Source organism: Mycteria americana, chromosome 6, assembly GCF_035582795.1.
Source record: "Mycteria americana isolate JAX WOST 10 ecotype Jacksonville Zoo and Gardens chromosome 6, USCA_MyAme_1.0, whole genome shotgun sequence".
In the NCBI taxonomy this organism is placed as follows: domain Eukaryota; kingdom Metazoa; phylum Chordata; class Aves; order Ciconiiformes; family Ciconiidae; genus Mycteria; species Mycteria americana.
In genome coordinates, this window is record NC_134370.1 from 9,116,284 (window position 1) to 9,138,065 (window position 21,782).

At 39.1% G+C, this 21,782-nt stretch overlaps 1 protein-coding gene across 1 annotated transcript in view; it reads left to right on the forward strand.

The window, feature by feature from the left end:
• The window catches only part of GFRA1 (GDNF family receptor alpha 1), a 150,817-nt gene extending 131,241 nt beyond the window's left edge, over positions 1 to 19,576 (forward strand). The window contains exons 9-10 of the mRNA XM_075504051.1: positions 16,525 to 16,581; positions 18,598 to 19,576. Coding sequence (XP_075360166.1) covers positions 16,525 to 16,581; positions 18,598 to 18,759 — 219 coding nt within the window. The 3' untranslated portion in view covers positions 18,760 to 19,576. The remainder of the gene's footprint in view (positions 1 to 16,524; positions 16,582 to 18,597) is intronic.
• Positions 19,577 to 21,782: the final 2,206 nt, after the last annotated feature.

Genomic DNA, 21,782 nt, shown 5'->3' on the forward strand with positions numbered 1-21,782 from the left:
ATTGCATTGCGATGGTAGATGTTTAATCACACTGTCTTTGGAAGTATAGTTCATAATATATTGTGCATTTATGGGACTTGACAAAGTGCTTTGTTTAAGACATATTGTTTGCTGCTAGCAAATACTAGGTTTTAGCCATGACTCTCATTCCATTTACACTTGTGCAAGTGAAAGTAACTCTGGTTATGCCAGCAGGCTGACCCTGTTGCAAAGCAAGTGCAGGCAAAAGCAATCGTGCCACCAGATTTCTAATGGAACAGAGAACAGGAACAGAATCCTTGAATTCATTAGCATGTTTTCATTTTAACTGGAATAGCTTGCAGGAGTCTTACTTATAGACCAGAATCCCATCATACTAGCTATTCCACAGGCTCGTAATGAAAAGGTACTCCTGATCTTAAAAACCCAATGAATTACAGTTAACTTCAGTGAAGCTATGACATTACCTCATAGCTTTTATTTATTCTGAAAACCACACAGTGTATTTGAGTGCTCTAGAAATAATAAATATTTTACTATTACAAACTATGTTAATGCACTATGTTATCCTCAAAAAGTATATTCACAGAGATACATGAGGAAAACCAAACTAAAAGACTGGTACTATCTCATATAATTGATACAGTTGTCAATACAGAGATGTTTCTTTCCAAAGTATGAAAATAGCTTGGCAGTTGCCAAGATTGATCAAAATTTAACAAATAAAATCTTTCTTTATCAATTCTGCCATTTTGGCAAAGAATTGTTATTTGCCAGTCAAGCAAAAGGATTTCACAAGACTTTTGTAATTGAAATGTATTTTTAAATACGGTTATTGAAGCAAGTATCGATGGTTTTGTTTTGTAGTGTACTTTAAGACAAATGACAGTGTGGAGGCTAAATAATTTTGGATAGCAAAGCACTTTAATCACAGATGCATGCAGTTTTATGAATTACATGCCTTCTCCGTCTCGTGGGTTGATAGTGCAGGGGGTGTGAGAAGTCAGGGGAGCAGCGTAGCAATTTGTTGCACAACCTCATCATTCTGTGGGGCAGGAGGCTCACTCCGGAGAGGGACCCTGATGCGTTGTGCACAGTCCTGGTGCAAGGTCATGAGGTTTCCCTCGTCTCTTTTCCTACTCTCTGAAATCCTCAGAGGTTGGAGGGATGGTCCCAGATCCTGGAGTAGGATTGTGGGGCTGCCCAGAGTCTTCCCAAAATCTTTGTTCCCCAGTATTTTTGTGAGTCCTTGGGTATATGAGCGGGTAGAGAAGAGCTCACAGATGACTACTGCATTCAAATTGCGCTATAATTCTGATTTGTTGTCACCCTTGTTGGCTCTTGCAATCTGCTTGTTGCAGACACTTCTGGACACTTTTGCACTTCTTAATGATCAACAGGTTGTTTGCATAGATTAGCTATTTCCTAGAGCACACCAAACCTATGCTGTTGTCTGGGACAAGTGCTTGATCGTATTTTGTCTACTGCTACAGCAAAGTGTCAATTAAAGTTCACTGTCTTATGCTGACAGCTCTGTCTAATTTGTTTTTAGTCCAAAATAATTTGAAAGAAGATAAGAATTGGGTAGTATGCAGAAGCCACTGCCCTGTTGTGGTAGGTCCTGAGCAGTTATCAAGCAATAGAGATCTCCACAGGCCTCAGGAGCCTTGTGCACATGTTGAGTTGTCTATTTCTTAGCAGTTTCAACTAGTTTCAAGATTGCCTTATTGCTGGTTTTAGCTGAATCATTATGAAGAGTATAACAGAGTTAAAGCATTTGAGGAAGGTGTACGAATTTCAGTACTCCAGTGGTCAGAAAAATAGAAAGGATAACCTGATGTTACCCACTGGATGAAAATGGGCTTGAGGGCATTTACCATATTCTCTCCTTTTACGCATCTTGCAGAACATGCCAATTGTGGAAGTGGATGTGGCAGCTTTGTTCATCCTCTTACAGTCTCATGGCAACATTACTTTCCCTGGCGCAGAACTGTAACCTTTCCTCTGGAGGTCTAAACATCTCTGTAGTACCAGCAAAGAAAATCACACTGCTTTTAGAGAGCTAAATTCCCTTAAACTCATACACGGACAGCAGATCTAAACACAAAGATCCTTTTTAAACACCGTCCTGTACCCTTGGAAACCCTCCGTATTGGAGATAATAGAAATTCAAGAGATACACTATTTTATCATGGAGGAAAGCAGAAATAATAGAAATTCAAGAAATACACTATTTTATCATGGAGGAAAGCTCCCCTTCAAGAAACGATAACCAAGACTAGTTCTGCCTATTTATGTGATGTGAATTGTTAGACTATTAGTCTCAATTTACTGGCATATCTACTCCATCTCTGAAACCTCACTTCCAGTAACTATTAGTCTTTATTAGATCCTTTTGCTATCTGTCCTCTCCTCTTTTTTTTTTTTTTTTTTTTTTTTTTGTCCTTTCTTCTTGCAGATCCCCTCTGTAATCTTTGGCCACTCAGCTGCCTCATAGACTTATTATGATATGAAATTTATCAGAATATGTTTTTCTGTATTCGCTGTGTCTGATGTAATGGCTAAATGCAGATTCAGGGGAAAAAAATGACGGCACAAGACTGAGCAGGAGGGATGCTGAGCCTGTACGGCACAGGAGGAGCCACCATGCCATCACTGGCTTGGCTGCCTTGGGAGCTACAGTGGGGAAAGGGGAAGGGGCTAGGCGTTGTGGCCATACTGGGGTGCAATAAGAAATTGGAGCAGGTCTGTGTTTTGGTTGGGGAAAAAAAGTCTGAGGCAACTCTGCTTCCTTATCCTTGATTAAAGAGGATACATTGCCTTCCTCTGCCAACAGCAAACCCAAGTACATGAAGTATGTTTATGCATATAAAGTCATTTAATTTGAGTCTAAAGAGGCAATCACATGACCTAATCAAATTCTGCTTTTGTTTCTACACTTGTAAAAATGGAATAACTCCATAGTTATGTACATTGCAATTATCCTTCAGCGTACGTTGTAATTATCAGTTACTCCTTAGGTATATACACATCATTCTTTGATATTTCTGTGTAACCCATAAACTAATGTTCTTAAAAATAACTTCCCAGGCTCACAGTTATCATGTGGCAGATACGATCAAAAGCATTTCAGTGATAATAAAGAAGATTTTTAGGAATAGTTTCTTCCTTGTAACCAGCAGCAAATGAAATATAGAAAAGCCCAATGGAAATTAGAATACAATAATAAGTAATCATTCTAAATCATACACTGGTGACAAAGCAGCATAGCTGCAAAAATAGTATGCTGTTGCAGAGCTAAAATTTGGAACATTTTCCATAGCATGCCTAAATTTTTCAAGTAGTCAAACCAAGTTAATATGACAGAAAATGAAACACAGCCTTTTAACCAAATTGGCTAACATATACTTTTAATAAAAAAAAAATTAATGATAACAAAACATCTGAACATAAATATGGTTTTGTTCTGCTTTTAACCTGTCTGCTCATTTTACTTATAGTCTTCACTGTACATTAGTAATCAAATACTGGAAATAAATCACACCCTTTATCTCCTACTTACTTTTTATCCCTATGACTTCTACTCAGCTGTCTTACCTGAATAACAGATCTCTACGTTACCCTCAAACCATCTACTCTACAGCATTTTTCAACTTGCTATTGAGTTCCAGAACATGAGACGCTATCACCCATTTCACTTCCTTGCCTTTGAGATCAATAGGAGTTCAAAATGTTTATTCTACTCTGTACTTTGGAGGAGAGCCTAACAATTTCACACTAAATTGTAGTTCTAATCAGTGGACTTGGCCTAGTAATGCCACCTCAGTTTAAACCCTCCTGCGTGCTTAGCTCTTTCTGTGAGCCACAAGTAAACAGACTGACTGTTGTGCATAATGCAGGATATTTTTTCATAGGTTCACCCAGCATGTGTCCTAAAGAATTATGGGATTATCCTCCCTCATGTCCGTCTTAAAACAGAATTAGGTATTCAGGGCAGTAATTTACTAAATACTGCATTACATGGTACTACATTATTTTTCCAGATTGACATTTTCAGAAGCCTCAAGTTGCCTCTAATTCAAGGCTAGATATGCATTACCACATGCACATAAACATTTGGATGCACTGAATTCATGCTTAGATTTTAAATGTGTGCATTCAAATTTGTTAGGTACATGGCAGGTAAGATGTGTACCAGGTAGGATCTAAATAACTACCTGCACTCCTAAGTACCTAATTTGTGCAGAGAGTTGGCTAAGTGGGCATATAATATAAGTGTGCATGGATGAAAGCAAAGCAGTTACAAGCATCTGTGAAAATCCATTCCTAAATGTCTCTGCACAAATGTAAAAAAGTGGTTTGGTCAGAACTGTTCTGATCAACAGTGTTTAGTATGTTTTTTGCAATAGCTTGCCCTCCTCTAGAAAAAGCGGTGCATTAAAAGTTGCATGTATCCAAGTTAAATTCTTCAAGACCATTATATAATGAATTCTATGTCATTATGCTACTCTGCACACTTCAGTCACGTATGCAGTGTAATTATCTGGTTCTGAGGGCAAATTTAGGGATCTGTTCCTGCAGGGAACTAACTGCCTGTATACAATTTCAGAAGTCAAACGCAAATTCAGAAGGAAAAATTATCCCTTTTTTCATACTGATTTTTAACTTAATTAGTTTGACAAATTCTTGCAACTCTTTGCAGAATCCTGCTCTCATCAAGAGTTGGCCTAAGCCCTATTGCTTTTAATTAAGATTTTCTGATTATTCCTAAGGATTCAGTCATGGTTATTTGCAGATGAGAAATTCGGATTGTTAGAGGCACAACTGAAAAGGTTTAGATAAAAACACACCCAGTCTATACCCAGAGAACAGCTTAATGAGGATACTTAGGACTCATTAATTAAGCAGAGGATTTTCACCTTCAGGCTGATGGCTGAGATACAATGTTGTATTTAGTAGCAGTACAAGTCTTTGGTAAGTGCCCTTAGTGAGAGAGCTCTGCTCTTTGGAAGCTGAACGGATCACCCTGGGTCTGTATCACGTCCTACGCTGCTCAAGTGGTCACTGAGTGTGAGCACCATAGTGATATCCCAGATCCCTTTTAATCAGAAATGCGATGTCCTGTGCCGTTCAAGTGGTCGCTGAGTGTGAGCAGCATAGTGATATCCCAGATCCCTTTTAATCATGCTGCTCTCGAATACTAGAGAGGCTAATGCCATCTTGGCCACCGAACACGGCACCTCTTCAACCCATTAAACTCACTTCTCACCGGGACAGCTCAATACACCAGTGCAGCATCAGTGCTGGTGTGCATATGCAGCATGCATATAAAATATACGTATGTTAATATACAATAGACACATTCTGCATTATACTCATCCCTCACCTCTAGTAATGCTGTTTGAGTTCTGACTTGCCACCCACTGGTCTGGAGGTAGGAGTAACACAAGAAGCCATATTGTTGCTGTAGTCGACACACACCCAGATGTATTTTTTTGGAATGCTTTGGAATGCTCTTTGAAAACTTGATGACAAGTATTGACACTGAAACTGTTAGTAAGACAAAGCTGGTGCTTGCGAGCATTAGATGCGTGAGTAGGTAGATCACAAAAAGCACCCCTCACTTGGTGCTGTTTTCTACTTGCCTCAACTCGGTCCAGAACTATTAATAAAGCTGTTATGCATTCAGGGAAATATTTGCTGCCAACCATCATCAACCAAGATTCTCTTCAGATAGCACTCTCAATATGTTTTTCTGGGTGAAACCTTCTAATCTTTCTTTTGAGTCCCACTAAAGTATGTTAAAATTTGGTAGCATAGGGCACTTTCAAGATATTTCTTGTAGGGTTTGCAGTGGAATTAGAAAAATCTGAGGATATAGGAGGACTTTCCCTCTTTAACAGAGCAGCTCATCCCACAGAAAGGGAAATGAAGGGCATGGGGAAACATCCTGAGTGCTTTGCGACGTTATAAACCTATATCCCATTAATTCCTCAGTCTCTTTGATGAAGTGCACTGCCTGAGGTGCAAATTAGTGCCACTTTTGTGCATTGAACCTGTCCTCTTAAGAGAAGAAGTGCTCCAGAACCGCCTCCTCATTTCAAAAATACTACAGAATAGTTGTCAGTATTGACCTGAGCTAGATTAAACTAGCTACCTCGGAATATAAGGCTGTATATCCCATTAATAATCCCCTGAACTATCCAGTCTGCCACAACATAATACTTCAAAAAGCAGGAAAACTACTCACAATAAATCTTCAAAAGCTTCTTCCAGTTTAGTATGGAAACCTTACAAAATATACCCAAAGTGATCCTGTTGAGCTCCATTACTTGCATTATTAGCATTTGTCTATTTGTATGTTCTGGCTTATTAAATGTAAACATAAATGGAAGCCTTCTGTCCTGTGAATGATTTGTGTGATGAAACAAAGCAGGATCATATCCTGTGAAGGCAATTTTGCATAATCTGATAATTATTTGCATAATCTGGTTATTATAGGCTCAGATTTGTGCTAATAGGGTTATAATTGTTAAACATCTTACATTCACAATACTTTTTGTGTCTAAGAAATTGTTTCAGTGATGGAAAAATGTTCTCAGTACTTCTTACTGAGCTCAAATTTGAGGCCATATATGCAGACGATATTAGGAAGTTACTTTTCATTTTCAATTTGCTGCTGCCTGGCCACTGGAAGAATTCCTCTTGGTGCAGTGGGATCAGGGCAGTAAAGAATAAGGCACCTTTCTAATAAGGTCAGGATTCTGCAGACTCCTCTTACACGAGAGTTTCTCTGCTTATTTGAATAGCTTCATTAACTACAGTGTAACTGTTGTGTGTGAGAGCGTCGTTCATGTGTAAATAATGGATAAGAGGAAGGCCACTATAATATCATCCATTATAGACCACTATAGTATAGCCCATTAAAGAGAATTAGTGTTAGGATTTCACTCCTAGTATTTTTGAGAAGGGATGATTTTTCTCCCCTTTGCTCCCTTCAGCAGGGGCAGAATGAATGTAGGATGCTACATCAAATTCTCTCGCAAGTAGTGAGTTTTAAGATCCATACTGCAAGGGCCTTTTAGTAACGTTTAGGAAGCTGACAGGACAAACCAAGGTCTAGCTAAGCTAATGGAGATCTGTGGACAGAACCAACTGGATGTTTATTTTTTTTCAGTCATGACTTAAATCTGTTGAAACATATGCTTGTCGTAGAAAACAAAATGCCAACAATCAAAATCATATGATATTAATTCGCTTTTAGAAATTAAAATGCTATCAGAATGTATTAATCAGGAATACTAACAGTAAATCTGAATACCTTTCTACAGAAGTATAAAGGCATATATTCTAATGAAAATAAAAATAATTATAGACACAGCTAGCAGCTGTGCTTAAAGTTGAAGTTGTCTTACATTTCACATTAGAAAAAACCCTGTGTTCCGTGACTTTGATCTTTGCCAAAACATTAAGTATTTGAGCGAAATTTTTCATGTTACGTGTGTGGTTCTGGCTGAATTCCTGGCGAACAGCTGCCTGTCAAAACCACAGTATGCCATAGCCTGGTTTTGTTATAGACTCACCTTGGTAAATTCGAATGCATTATTTAAAAATAATCTTTCTGATATTTTTATTCTGCATGGTATTTTCAGTGTTAGAAAGGAACATGGATATTGAGGCAAGTACTGCAGCAACTTCACTAAAATTTCAGCCCTGCCAGTTCTGAGGACACATTTGTGCACCTGCAGAATTCAGCTACAGGATTAGAGGAACAGGGAGAAAAAGCTTTAAATTTTTATTTCAGTGGCACTTCTGGAGAGCAGATTGTGCCAAAAATGCAAAATTCACCAATTAATCCAAATCACAGCTGTTCAAGATTGAATTACTTTAAAAGAAAAAAAACAGTCTCTAAATGATGTCATGATTTAATGGGACCTGGGTACAGGCATAGTCACATAACTGCGGATGTGAGGAAACTCATAACCTGGCCTTGAAACGTGTAAACACAACTGAGGAGGGGAGGGCATAGCTGTAAGATGGGTGCTCAGCTAAGTGGCTAGTTTCTTCTACCTTTCTGTGCAAGGTTACTTTAGTATCTGCAGCCTTTGCTTTTGCCTCCCTGTAATTGCAGCTAAGTCACTTGTTCACATCTGAAGTGTTTTGAAACCCTTTTAAGGCTTTCTGTGTTTTCTTTCTGTGCGTAACCATGCCAGTACTCACAACACACACGCGCATGCACGCATCGTTAATAAAGAGAAAAGTCTTGAACATTTTTAGTCACTTAACCACAAGCAGATGTTCATGGTCATTCCCTTCCCTTCCCTTTTAAAATTTATGAGTGAACGCAGTGCTCAAGAAACCAGCAATAATATCAGTTGCTTAAGGTTGGCATAGCATGAACAGAAGCTTCCTGTAATGCTCAGCGCTCAAGGCCTCGTGCAGACTGGTGTTCAAGCAAGCTTGCCTGATCTTTCCTTCCAGCTGCAGAACCAGAGGACACCACCCCTGGTCCTGCTGCCTGAGCGCGGAGGCAACGCGTGACCTTGTTTTCCTAATCCCTTCCGCCCGCCGACGGCTCAGAGCTGGGTGTCTCACGAGGCCGACCGATGCGGTGAGCATCCCTCCCGAGCTCCCGCCCCGCGACTCTGCTTTTGGCTTGGGAGGCTCCCAAGTTTTTCTTAGCAGAGAGTCCCAGCCACAGACCGCCCTGTCACCTCGGTGCACAGGAGAACTCGCCCGCGCGTCCCGGGCGTAGCGCGTGCCCGCCTAGCACGGAGCAGCACGCCGCAGCCGCCCCCCAGCCAGCAGCTGCCTGCCAAGGCACCCCTTGGTGAGGTGCGGCGTGGAGGCTCTGTATGGTGTATGTATGGTGTATGTATGGAGGCTCTGTATGGTGTATGGTGCATATCTGCATAAGTATGGTGCCTCTTTTCAAGGCTCATTAGTGCGATGCAGGCCTGTGCTGTTCTGGCTGAGCTGCTCTTAGTCCCCTCGTAGCCGCGGCTGACAGCTGCTCAGGAGTGTTTACACCACACTCCAGTGCACCACGTAGCCCTGGCTAATAGGGGAGGTAGGCACTTCTGCTGCCAAACAGAACAACTTTGTTTGCGTATTCGGACACGCAAGGGCACACACTCCAGCCTGGGGAAGTGTTGTGGGATCTGTAGTTCTCCAATGGCTTACCTTTGTTCAAAATTAAAAGCTTAAGTATGTCTTTTACCTGGGATTGTAATGGCTTTGTGTTCATGCTGCTTTTCTTTAGATGCTGCTCAGTGCGCAACAGGCAGATGCTACCTGTAACTGCTATGTACGGCACTGGGTTGATAGCTGTGGTGAATCACTAGGGAAATGGGTTTTAATAATAAAATCCCAAACATCTCGACTTTCGATTACATGGCTGTTCAGTTTTATAACTAGAGGGAAAAAACCCGAAAACCTAGGCAGCCTAAGCCATTGAGATATTAACGTAACAAAACTTATTCCATCTATGCTTTTTGGTATTCTGTTTTCTCTTCTGCCCTTCTTAATGCAAAAATATTTGCTTGAGGCAAACCCATAAAAAGACCATATTAGGAGAATTGCATAATATCCCCTAAAAATAGGAAGCAAGAATCTAGGACTATAGAAATTCATTTTACTCAGATAAATGAATGACTGAACACAAAAACAAAATTGTTAGCAAGTTACTGTACTGCCATGAAAGGTAAGTCAGTCAGTTCAGTTGTCTTGGCTGGGTGTCATATTTTGTGCTGTGCTCACTGGGAGACTAATTGCTTGAAATAAATATTTGAAGATCTCTGTGTCTGGTCCTTGTAAGCTGTTTGATCAGTTTGGTGTTTCTGATAGGATCTGTTTTTTATAAAACCTTTAAGATTGCTGTTAGGCAGTTTTTGTGCCATATTGTCCCAGCCATATAAGTGCAGTGAGAGATGGGGCTTAATTAAGTCTTGTCTTTACTAACATAAGGATCTGGGAATGGTCCAGAAACAATTAATGCTGCACAGGTCACCCTTCCTTCTTTTCACACTTGTTTCTGCTCATTTTGGGAGGATTACTCCCAGCCCTGCCACTTGACCCCTCAATCAAATTCAATCAAATTTCTCTTAATTTTAAGATTGAAGAGGTTGGAGGGAGGAGATTTTTCTCTATCTGTATCACACTTTATAATATTTTAGGACCGTTTCTCAGATTTCTGAAGTGATGTCTGAAGACTATGCAGAAGAGACTGGGCAGTGCTACCTCGCTGGCGACCGAAGAGCTGGAAAGCTGGCTTGAGCAAAACAGGGACCTACATGTGTCCCAGCCCCTCTTCCCAGAGGATTCCTCTTGCCTGCCCTGTGGTGACGCCTTTTCTTTTCAACCCCCTTTCCTCCCGAAGGAATGCGTGGAAACGATCTCAGGAGACCCACCATCCCTTTTTCCCTTTTCTGACCAGAAAACTGCTTTGAGCTTGCCCTCTATCCCTTGTTTCTGATGCTTAAGTACTCAAAACCAGCAAGAATCTATTAATGTTGAGGGATAAGGGGACTTTTAAAATGCTGTGTGTGTTCCCTTAAGAAAGCCAGAGCTTTGCGAAGGTGAGCTTTGTGAAGGTGAGCTGGGTAGATCTGTCACTACACGGAGCAGCTGTCTGCTGGCTTTGGATGGGGCTTGCCTCATGATTTCTGAATGCTTGAACTGGCAAACCAGAGGGTGGCTGGGCCCGAAGGCAGTCGGGGTGTCCTCCAGTGCTCGGGACTGCCCGGGGTCTGCCGCCCTGCCCAGCTGGGGCAAAGCTGTGGGGGGAAAGCCTGACAAGACCCCTGTAGCAGAACGGGGACAAACTGTGTGATTTTAGGACAGGTACAAAGCTATGGGGGACAGGAGCTTGGGGCTGGGAGGCGATGGGCTCTGAAGGGACTGGCTGATAAACTGGTCGTTGCACTGCACTGCAGCCTGTAAAACTCTGTGTGTGTTTCCCCAGTGCCCATTTGGGCACAAGGGGATAATTGGTTTGCTTTATTTAATGTCTCCCAGCTGAAAAACTTGTGATTTGATTCTTACTGTGCTGGGTGTTATCTACATAGCTTTGGAGACTAGTGCCAGCAGTGTCTTGGTAATGCTTGTTTTTAAAAGATACTTTCTTCAGTCTACAAAGTGGGATGACAGCACTGTAGTGCTTTTATGCAGAATGACGACTGATAATTTCATGCCCCAAGCTTGTATCTTGAGGGCTGATTCAGCACGCGGGAAAAAAAAAAAAGAAGGAGAAAAAAAGATCTGACTTCTTTTTTACAGGATTGTGCAAAGCTACTGTTTTTATAGCTTAAATAGCTTTGCACCCTGGCTGTACGGTATGGGTTTCAAAATTACTCTGTGCTGAATTGGATCCTTATTTTAGTGGCCTGTGTCTCTGACCCGCGCTTTGCTTATCTTCCCTGTTGAAAGTAATTTATACTCCAGCATGGCATAGTACTACTGTGCTAATAAGAAAATACTATTGACAATTGTGATAGATGCACCCACCGCTTAGTGAGCGCAGAAGAGTTAAACTGATTGCATTTTTACAGTCTGTATATTTCTCTGCTTACTGTTTGTGTCCTGCTGTTGGAAAAACAGGTTAGTTGCATAGTAAATCTCTCTAATCAACACAAGAGAAGAACAAAAAGAACGAGCACCCTCATTTGTTATAGCTCTTCAGAAGCGTGGTCATTTGAAGGATGTATTCTGGGAGATTTTTCTCTCTTCTTTAGAAAGGCTTGTTAATATGGGCGTAACTAACCAGGCATCTCAGGAGAGGACAAAGGCACACTCACTAAAATTAGCTGAAAAAACAACCCACGTAAGATATCTTTTGTAATGATACTTCTGTTGTCTCTCACTGTAATGTCTAAGCAATACGTTCCATAAAGCACATAAGGCCCAAAGTGTGTAGCTAACAGAAAGGGACTGGTTTCTGAGTTCAGATGCTCACTCTGTGCCTGTTTGCATTCAGGTCCAACATATGCAGTTCCCTTTACATGCTTCTCCTTCCCTCCCCTCCCTCCAAATTAAAGCTCACCTCTGTTTGGAGCCGTCCCCAGTCAGACCTTTTCCTTGCTGTGAGTAACATAGATATGCATGCTGTAGTGGATATATAAAAATATTGCTGGATGACAAGCCATAAATAATGTGTGTACTGACTCCTGGTGAGATACTGCTGCAGTGTTTAATGCATTTATTAACCATGTAGTGCTGTGATTTGTAGAAGCCGGATGCATAATCGCAAGATAGCATTTCTGGGAATAAATCCAGGGCTATAGTGTCTGCAAAGGACGGAGGTAGAGGGATTTGGGGGATGGGAAGTAGAGAGTTACTAGGTTTGGGAGGATCTTATGATGGTTGTTAGGTGCAGGACAAGACAAGACTAGGTTAGGATGTGTCTGAGCAAGGACATACGATTGAACTCATCTAGGAGCCATTGGGATTAGAAGGAAAGGAAACGTGGAGGTCCAGAGAGTCCTGTGTCTGGAGGAGAAATATCTCTATAAGCAATATTCCTTTCTCCTTTCAGAAAACCACTAGCTTCTCTGCTGGCCCTGATTCTCCTTTCTTTCTAGGAAAGAAATAAGTAACATTCTGCTTCTGATCATGAGAGTTTTTTCTTTTCTGAACATGCAGTTGGTTTCTCTACCAGCCCTTGACTAAGTCCAACGCTTTAGTTCGAATATTAAAAGCTAAAGGTTGCAAAGACCAAAACAAGGCTTGTGTGACTAACGTACAGGATACTGAAGAGCTCATCAGGAGGTGCATGAATATGATTATCTCTAAATATCATCTGTTGCTTGTGCTACCACAGTGATAAGATTCTCTGTAAAAGCAGATGTTCATTTTTACAGAATATAAAAGCTAAGTGAGTGCAAGGCTGTTGGCGGTACGGGGGCAGCTTCGTCAGAGTAGCCCACATTACTGAATTATAGTTCCCTGCGAAGTCGGGGTGAGTGTCAACCCATCTGACATAACTTTGTTTTACAGTCAGAGGCATGTCACAGCTGAGTGTATAAGTCATTAGCAAATGCTATTTTACCTCAGTAGAAAAGATCTCATACCTCTTTCCATATGTTTAACCAGTTATTTTAAGCTGCTTTTCTTTCACTGGTTTTTTATTATTATTTTTATCAGCCCAGCCCTGCTTGTGTTTTGTTTAATGACAAAATTCCCATAGACCTTTTTGTCACCCGATGAGAGCTTTATATTAAAATTCAAAAAAATATACATTTGAATACAGACTTATTAGCCATTTGTGTGTGCTATTTTACTCCTGTGGAATTAGGTACTTCTAGCAGATTTGAAGGCACCTTCTTGCCTGTATGTTAGGCATGTAGGAGACCCTAAATGGGGGTTGGCAGTGAATCTTTGGCATCTTGCATAATGAACAGCTCTCATTTCCCAAATCTGTTGATGGCATAGATATTCCCTGTCAGAATTGTCTGCAGCTGTACGTGATGGGCACACATTTCTATTGTTTAATTTTTTAGGATAGCGGAAGGAGTTGTAAGGTAAATATCCGATGGCTGAGGATATCCTTCATAATTCAAATGTACGTCTCCAAGTCTGGTTGTATTTCCACCAGTGCTATCAGCATAACCTCCAAGCCCTGATTTTTTACCTCTGCTAAGGCGCTCACTCACTGTAGCACAAATACAGCACTTCTGCCATATGTAGAGTCCTTTCTGCCCAAGAGTAGGGCAGGAAGAATTTTCCCCTTAGGTTGTAGTTACAGGACATACACTTTCTATAGCACTCTCTTCAACATGTAGGTGGGGTTTTTTTCCATTACTTGTGATTTAGTGATGCACTGTTGTATTATAGTAGTGCAGCCTATGCCAGCATTTCCATTATAACCCGTTTTTACAGGTTTATTACTCAACAGTAAAAACGTACTCTTCCAATTTGAAACTTGGCATATAACATCTCATCTCATCCTCACAATGACAGTTTTTTCTTTCCCTCCGCCTCCCCCCCCCAAAAGAGGCTGCTTTTTTGCTGTATTTTTAAATGGAAGATATTGTCCTTTTTGTTTTGATAAGAGAAAAGCCTGCCTGTTTATTAAAATTACTTTTCAATTCTAAGAAAGGAGGACTTTATAATAGAAGATGCATGTGAATAAGTGTTGTTGATGTTAGAATGACTGCATTAAGTGTATGGATACAGAGAAGTATTACCTTCCAAATGAAAGCTAGGGAATATTGATCAAAATGATTGAAAAGGTTTTTTTATGTTGATTTTGCTTCTGTTGATTTTACCCGTAAAATAGTGATCTCAAAGGTAAATATGTTTTAGCTGTTGCACCCTATCAGGCTGAATGAAGTAAAGGAAGACTGCATACAGACAAAATAATGATATTTTTCTCTTTTCTCATTTAAGAAACACAGTACAGAAGGAACATAAATTTTAACTTTGGTGTTGAGACCAACTACCAAGAGTAGACTTGTAGTTAGCATAGTGTTATAAATCCAAAGCAGGCGTAAGAGCAAAGCACATTGTTTCCAACAGACTGATGCTTGTGTGGACTAGGAAATTTAGCACTGAATGACAAACTACGAAACGCGAGGCTTGTATGATCCTTACAGTTTACGCTGTCAAGACCTGAACCTCTGAACCTGAGGCCTCCTCTGAACCCTCACACTGCAATTCAATGTAGTATGGGTGTTTAGGATATAAGAGAACCAGGATTGAAATCCAGTTTCTCCTTCTTTACCCATCTCCTTGGAGCCAACTATTTAGGAGTTGAAATCTGCTCAGTTGCCATTAAAGGATGTTTCCTAGCCTCTGTGAATACCACCACCACTGCAAACACAGCAGGAAGGCTTTGCTTCTTGTAACAAATTTACTTCCAGGCATTTCTTTTTCCATTTAGGTACTTAAATTTATGCTTACCATAACCACTTTAATAGTACTAATTAAAAGAAAGGATATGCAAGAGAGAGATTTCACAGAGAGTGTATATTAATCAATTGAGCTATTATTTTGTCATATATTTGAAAACCATCAACATATATACAGTATGTGTTCTTACTATAGCTAAGCTGTCTTTCTCTTAAATCCCAACTGTTTTAGTTTTCCAGTTGTCTCTAATATATCTATTTATAAATATAAAAGTATCATGAAAAGCAGGGAATGTGCTTCCTCATGAGAAGTTCAGTTCCTTCATTTGGATTCTAAAATCAGTAATTAGGTCAAAGAATATTTTATATCCATAGGCAACACCAATGGCTCTCAGGTATAAAATAAAATAGCTGTATGTGGAACTGAATTTTTTGAGCATATAAAATCAGAATGCTCAGCACTTCCTTGCACCAGCTTCAGTCCAGCCCATCTCTTCCAAAAGCAGTGGGATTCTGCAGTGTAAAATGAACGCAACACAGTGAGATTCAGATCCTCATTTTTTTGCAGGAAATAAATTGCAAGTCCAACGAAACGTCCAGGAAGTATCAGACATGCTCAGTGCAGTCAGTAGTTTCGGTGTGTAAACCCAGGTCTTCTGTTATAAGACTTGATTGTACATTTAATAGTGGTAGCTCCTATAAAAGAGTGCTGTTTATGTTTCTGGAATATACAAAGAAAGAAATGATATTGAGAATCACTGAAGTATTTAAATCAACCCCAGCACCACTTATTGAAAATATCTTCAGCACCATGGGGATTGCTATTGCTACTATAGAAAAGGAGAAAACTCCCAGCCCAGTCATGTTCTCTTGAGCAATGGAAATATTAAACACCTTATGACGCTACACAGAGTGCACACTATTGCTTTCATTTTATATGATGCTGCCACCAGAAATGTTTCTTACTTGAGTCAGTGTGGAGAGCACACAGTAATAGCAACAGATGGATGCTCATCATAAGACCAGGCTGAAGATATAACAGATTCATTTTTTAGCCTTTGATCATCTAAAATATTCCTGCATTTAATAATACTCCATGTATAATAGTCAGTGAACACAGTGTAAACAAACAGCTGAAATTGAATTGCAGGTATATATTTTAAAAGACCGTAAATGTTCTTTTTGTAACTTTCAAGAAGAGATTCTGTGGCAGCCATGCAATATATTAAAATTATATTTATATTTTCATAATAATACATGGAGAAATTGCAAGAATCATTAAGGATAAAATACTCCCATGTTGTATATTTTCCTAAAACTGAGACATACGATAGATTTTTTGTTAATATGCAGTGGTATTACGGTAATTATTAACTGTCAGATTTCATTTCTTCTCATGAACATCCAGCACCATTTTTAAGGGCCCACAGTACATAACATGTTCTCTGCAGCTGATGGAACTCATTATTGTAATTACTAAGTACCCTCAGCTGACTGTTTGAAGTTTTGCTGTAAATTCAAATCAGCATGTGAATGTTACTGGAAAACATGCAGTTACATTTGGAGAGTTTATTTGCTAATCACGTGCAAATCGCTGTCAAAATTATAGGAGTATGACAACCCATGCGAATTTATCTAATTGTTTTATGCTGCTGTATGTATGAATTGTACAGGGAATAAATTTTGCATTTGTTCATAGGCACAGAAGAAGCGGAAATCCAATGAATCTGTAGATACAGAGCTCTGTCTTAATGAGGTAAGAGTGTGGATCCTGTATATTTCACAGCACAGGTGTCTCCCCATAATAGAAAATGTTCAAAGTCTGTCAAGATTATAATGGGTTTACCTCACATTAAAGTCTTCTTAGGATTGTTATGTTTGGATACCATAATGTATTAAAGAATGATCTTGCTCAGAAACCTGGAGCTGGGCTCAAAGTGGCCTCTGCTGACTTTATATTTTAATAGCTGTGTAGTACATGTTTAGGCAGATCCCATGGCAATTATCATTGCACCTAGCAAGTATAATTAGTTAATAATCTGCAGGAACACAAGGTGATGTGGCTTTTAACAAATACGCAGAAACATACTAGACGTCATTCTGTGGCTAACAAAAATGACCAATTTAGGGCATGAGACGATGTTCACATCAGGAGATGTGATGCTCCTACATCAGGAGGCCGATTGACAGCCCCAAGAGGCAGGAAGCTCCCAGTGCTGTTTGAGCAGTCTGCTCAGGCTGACCTCCAAGGTCCCCTTTCAGACGTAAACATTACATCAGTTTCCATGTCTGTCAGTCCATATCCTTTGTACTGAGTCTCTCAGGAAGCTTAATAATTAGCGATGTACATAAATTAATTCTTACAATGTGGAAGCACATAGCCTAGGCATTGGAGCAAGCCCAGCTGTACTGGCATAAGCCACCACATGGATGTGACCATATCTTTCAGGTTCTCCTTCACCAGTCCAGATTTGCACGGTTCTTCTAAACGATGACAATTCCATAGCCCATTCCTAATTCTTTAGATTCTGTTAAGAATTTCCTGTAGATACTAGAATGAAGCCCAATAACATGTGAGGGAAAAATGCAGTAACAGCAACAGATCTGTTGACATCTTGTGCTGGCTAAAGACCTTTCACAAGAAGGCCTAGTAACTGTAGCTTACCATAAGAACTGCTGGTCCATCTTATCCCATACTCTGTCTGTGACAGTTTCCAAAAAGCAGATGCCCAGGGCTGAGCATAAGGAAGCATATTGTGATAATTCTCCCAGTGCCTCTACTACCTCCAACAGTTTACATCTCAAGGCCTTCCAGTTAGCCAGTCCTAGCAGGTGACAGCAGAGTGGGGGAATGGCATGGAGATTTATCCATTAATGCCTCCCTGGCTCTGTAGACAGTAAGTCCTGTGGAAACTGATGCTCTGTTCTCATTCTTTGTATCTGCTCTTCTGGGTACTTCTAGCTTGTACCTTGGATGGGGGAAGGCTTGTCCCCTCCGTAGGGTCGGAGCGACTTTGCATGGAGTAGGTTGGACTTAATGACCTTAGAGGTCCCTTCTAGTCAAAATTGTTCTGATTCTGTGGTGATACCTGTTTGGTTTCTTTTTAAATGTGGATGATAAGCAATGAGAAATTGCCTGTTACACCTCGTCCTTAAATAGCTCACTATAATCTGCCAATCTGTACTTGCATATGTATACCTTTTAATTATGGGTAGCAAAGAAGACAAGGAATGTAAATAATGCTGCAATTAAGGGGAAAAAGGCGTGAGAAACATAATTTTTCATAGGGTAGAAACTTCTGTCTATTCTGATCCCATGGATTAGATTTTATCTATTGTTATCCAGAAGTAACTTGTTATCAAACAAAGTTGTTCTGTTGACTGTGCAGAAGATGCAGTTTCTCTGCGGGTCCTGCATTTGCTTTTTAAAATAAACTGGCATTATAAACACAGATTGCTAAAAAACCTGCCGTACTTAACAACGGTAGGTTTACACATGGAACCACTGCTAAAGTAGGGATTTTTTAAATACTTTCTTCTTTTTTTTAAATTGTGTTGTACTGGTGTTTTTATCCTTTAAACTAACTTTAAAATACTGTCATTTTAATGTCTGGTTTTATGCCTTTTGTATCTTTCGATCTGTGACAGCGATATATAGGTAACAGTGGAGGGTGGGGCACGAACAAACAAAAGATGAATTTCATGATGTAGATTTAAATATTTTGCAATGAACATGTGTAATGGTGACCAAGGAAAGTATTGTGTCTTGCAGAATGCTATTGGGAAAGACAGCACCGCAGGAGTCTCCACCAGTCACATATCTTCAGAGAATTCGCTTGCTCTTCCTAGAAGCTTCTATCTAAGCACACCACTCACTCTGATGACACTTGCACTCTCACTCTGTTTGTTCCTAAGCTCATCAGTCGTCTTGTAGCTGCATTATAAAAGGACGTGTAAAAAAAAAAAAAAAAAAAAAAAATCTGTTTCCTGTCCTCTGTTGTTTATCTGGAATTCCAGGTCTGGGAGCTAAGCTGAGGCACTCCTGCTAGAACAGTTTCAGTCAGCTGGAATTTTTTTTTTTTCTCTCTAAAAAAGCTTCTTGTGATATTTAGAGGCTTTGTGAAATACTTGGTGCAGTGCTACATTCCAAACCCAAAAGGCTTTTGGGCATGCAGTGTTCTAAAGAGACAGAGTGTAAATTTGCCTGTAAAGCGACCTGGTTGGATTATTTTAATAATTATTATTTTGATAAATAAATCAAAATAAAGCCTAATTATAATTATTAGGCTATTACCTGAGAAGGAGGATGGCAGTTTTCTTAAGAACCTATTTAACTCATTGAATGGTTTTGGTTTTCAAATTGATTGAACTTCAGACTATCAAGGATGCCAGGCTTTTGTCTAACGGTGAATGTTCTCCCAGAGAGTGGACTTTATGAAACGTCTTCATTTGATAAATTGCTACTGATGTTAAACTCTTTCAGTGTATTAGCATTTTCCTCTTTAAATGTTTACGTACTGTAAGTGATTCTGCGTTCCCTGCTGAGAAGCCATTATAATTCGCATACAGGTGTAATGTACGTCTTTCAGTTAAATTCTCATAAAAATAGAGTGTGGCATAGAACTTTCTAACAGTACATTTATCTTTTAATTATAATCATCTAGCCTTAACAAGGGTGAAGATTCTTTAAATTAACAAGAAGCAGCCATTGTGAAAGCTGGATAAAGATACATTTCTTTAAATTTGAGGATAAGCAGTAGAAACAAATTTTGCTACAGGGTTTCAGCTGTACAGTCTATGGTCTTCTATGCTTCCATTGTGATAATATAGTCCAGTTATTATACTGTTTGTTTAATAAAAATTACATACAATTTATTTGCTCTACTAGAACAGCATTATCTGTTTATACATAGCTGATAATGTCAGCTCGAAAAAGATACAGGAACTTCATGCCTTACTTCTCTTATCACAACATTGTAGACGGAAAAGAGGTAGTAGGATATCATTTAAACTGTGATTTATTTCTTAGATTGCTAAAATCAACACAAAAGGATGGTTGATCTAATTACAAGGCAACGCCATGCACACTCACCCATGTGACAGGCTTTTCTCACCCTGGTAGTTCCTGCTGCAGACCTTGGCATTGCTAATGTGATGAAATGTTTGCAAGACCAGTTCCATAAATTGTTTTAATGGTTTGGATGGCAATATTGCCAGTGTACACGATTTGATTGGTTTGGTTTTCATGCATTGACATTGACAGCCTGTGCCGGTTCATGATGATTTTCTGCGGTATCTAGAAGGAATTCTTAAAAGCTTTAAATGCCATCAAATAGGCAGCGTTTCTCCTAAGGGCTGTCTTTATACCTTACTGTGATGGCTTGTTGACTGTTACAAGCAGTTACGTCTAAATGATCAACAGTAATCAGTTTTTATTTCTGGTGAAAGTAGAAGATAACTTCACCAAGCAAGGAGTTCATCATGTTGAATTTACAGATTTGCATTGAGACTTACACAATTATGCCCAAGCCTGCTCTGAAATGTCCAGATCAGTTATTTGCAATACAACGATAAAGTACCAATTACTGTTTTATAAACTGCAAAGAAGTTTGGGAGTGTGCAAAATACACATCTTACTAAGAGATTATTAAACCTATTGACAAGTTCATCTTTTGAGCTTTTTCTTAGCTAGTAGTAAACACTTTCATAAATTCTGAAATTCACCTATGTACTCGATTATGGTCAAACAATATAGGTTTCAAAGCACTGTGTATGTGATAGAATTCTAGGGTACTCTGTGCCACTGAATATAACAAATTAGATAATATTACTCTTTAATTCTGTACTGATAAGAAACTGCAAATTACTTTCGAAGGCATCAGAGCTGCTTTTGGAGAAGAAATATATAGCACATCATTACCAGCAAAGCCCATGTGGTTCCTGTTGCCCTTCTTGTAGAAGCTAATCAAATTATTGAAAAGTAGTGACAACAGAAAAAAGATTATGAGATTCATGATTTAAAAAATAAATCAAATTATTTTATGTCAAAAGGAGTTGATAATATAACCTATTGAAATGCTAATGAACATAGCATTATAATTCAAAAATCTGACATTATCCAATTAAAAATATTTTCAAAACAAATTCATAAACATTACAATTATTAAATCCATCTTTGATCCACAAAGCTTTCTTTAAAATATCATTTGTATTCAGCACATTAAACATTTTAAGCAGTAACGGGAATTTTAATAACCTCCCAGTATAGTACATACCTTTTGAAGATTTTTTACATTTCGTTTGATTACAGTATCTCTATTACATTTAATACCAATTATTAGAGCTTTGACACTGTGTGATCCAGAAGAAAAGCTATTGATCACTTATACTGTAAACAACAACCTAATTAGGTTCTGATTACAAAAGAAATTGCTAGTTATCTGATTCAATGACAGTTACCTTTGGAAATACAATTATGTATGTAATAGAGGAAGAAATGGTATTTTACACATCTAGCCGTGTTACCACAAAAAAATAAGAGCATTCAAGCTTTTTTTCCTGTGTAAATTAAAAACATACTGAATTCTTAATCAAAAAAATAAATTGCTTATTAAACAGGCAAGAGGTAAAAAAACCAAGAGTCTGACTCTTAATGAGGTTTTTACAGGCATCACCATGCAAATACTGGAGGATTTTTAGAAGTTGGATGTGGTGTGGATGATGTCAATTTAGCATGGTGACCTTGTCAATGCAGTCATTTGCTACAGCACTGAAGTATGCAAATTGTTTGATTTTTTTCTCCTTTCAGTCACTAAAATGCCATGTGTTGAGTGGTCAGTGAACAAGCTTAGGCTGGGCTTTATATATTCCTTTAATACATTAATTTTGTCAATATAACAATAATATAGGAGCTGTCCAAATACAGGATGTACATACAGATGAGCTACTGTTTAAATT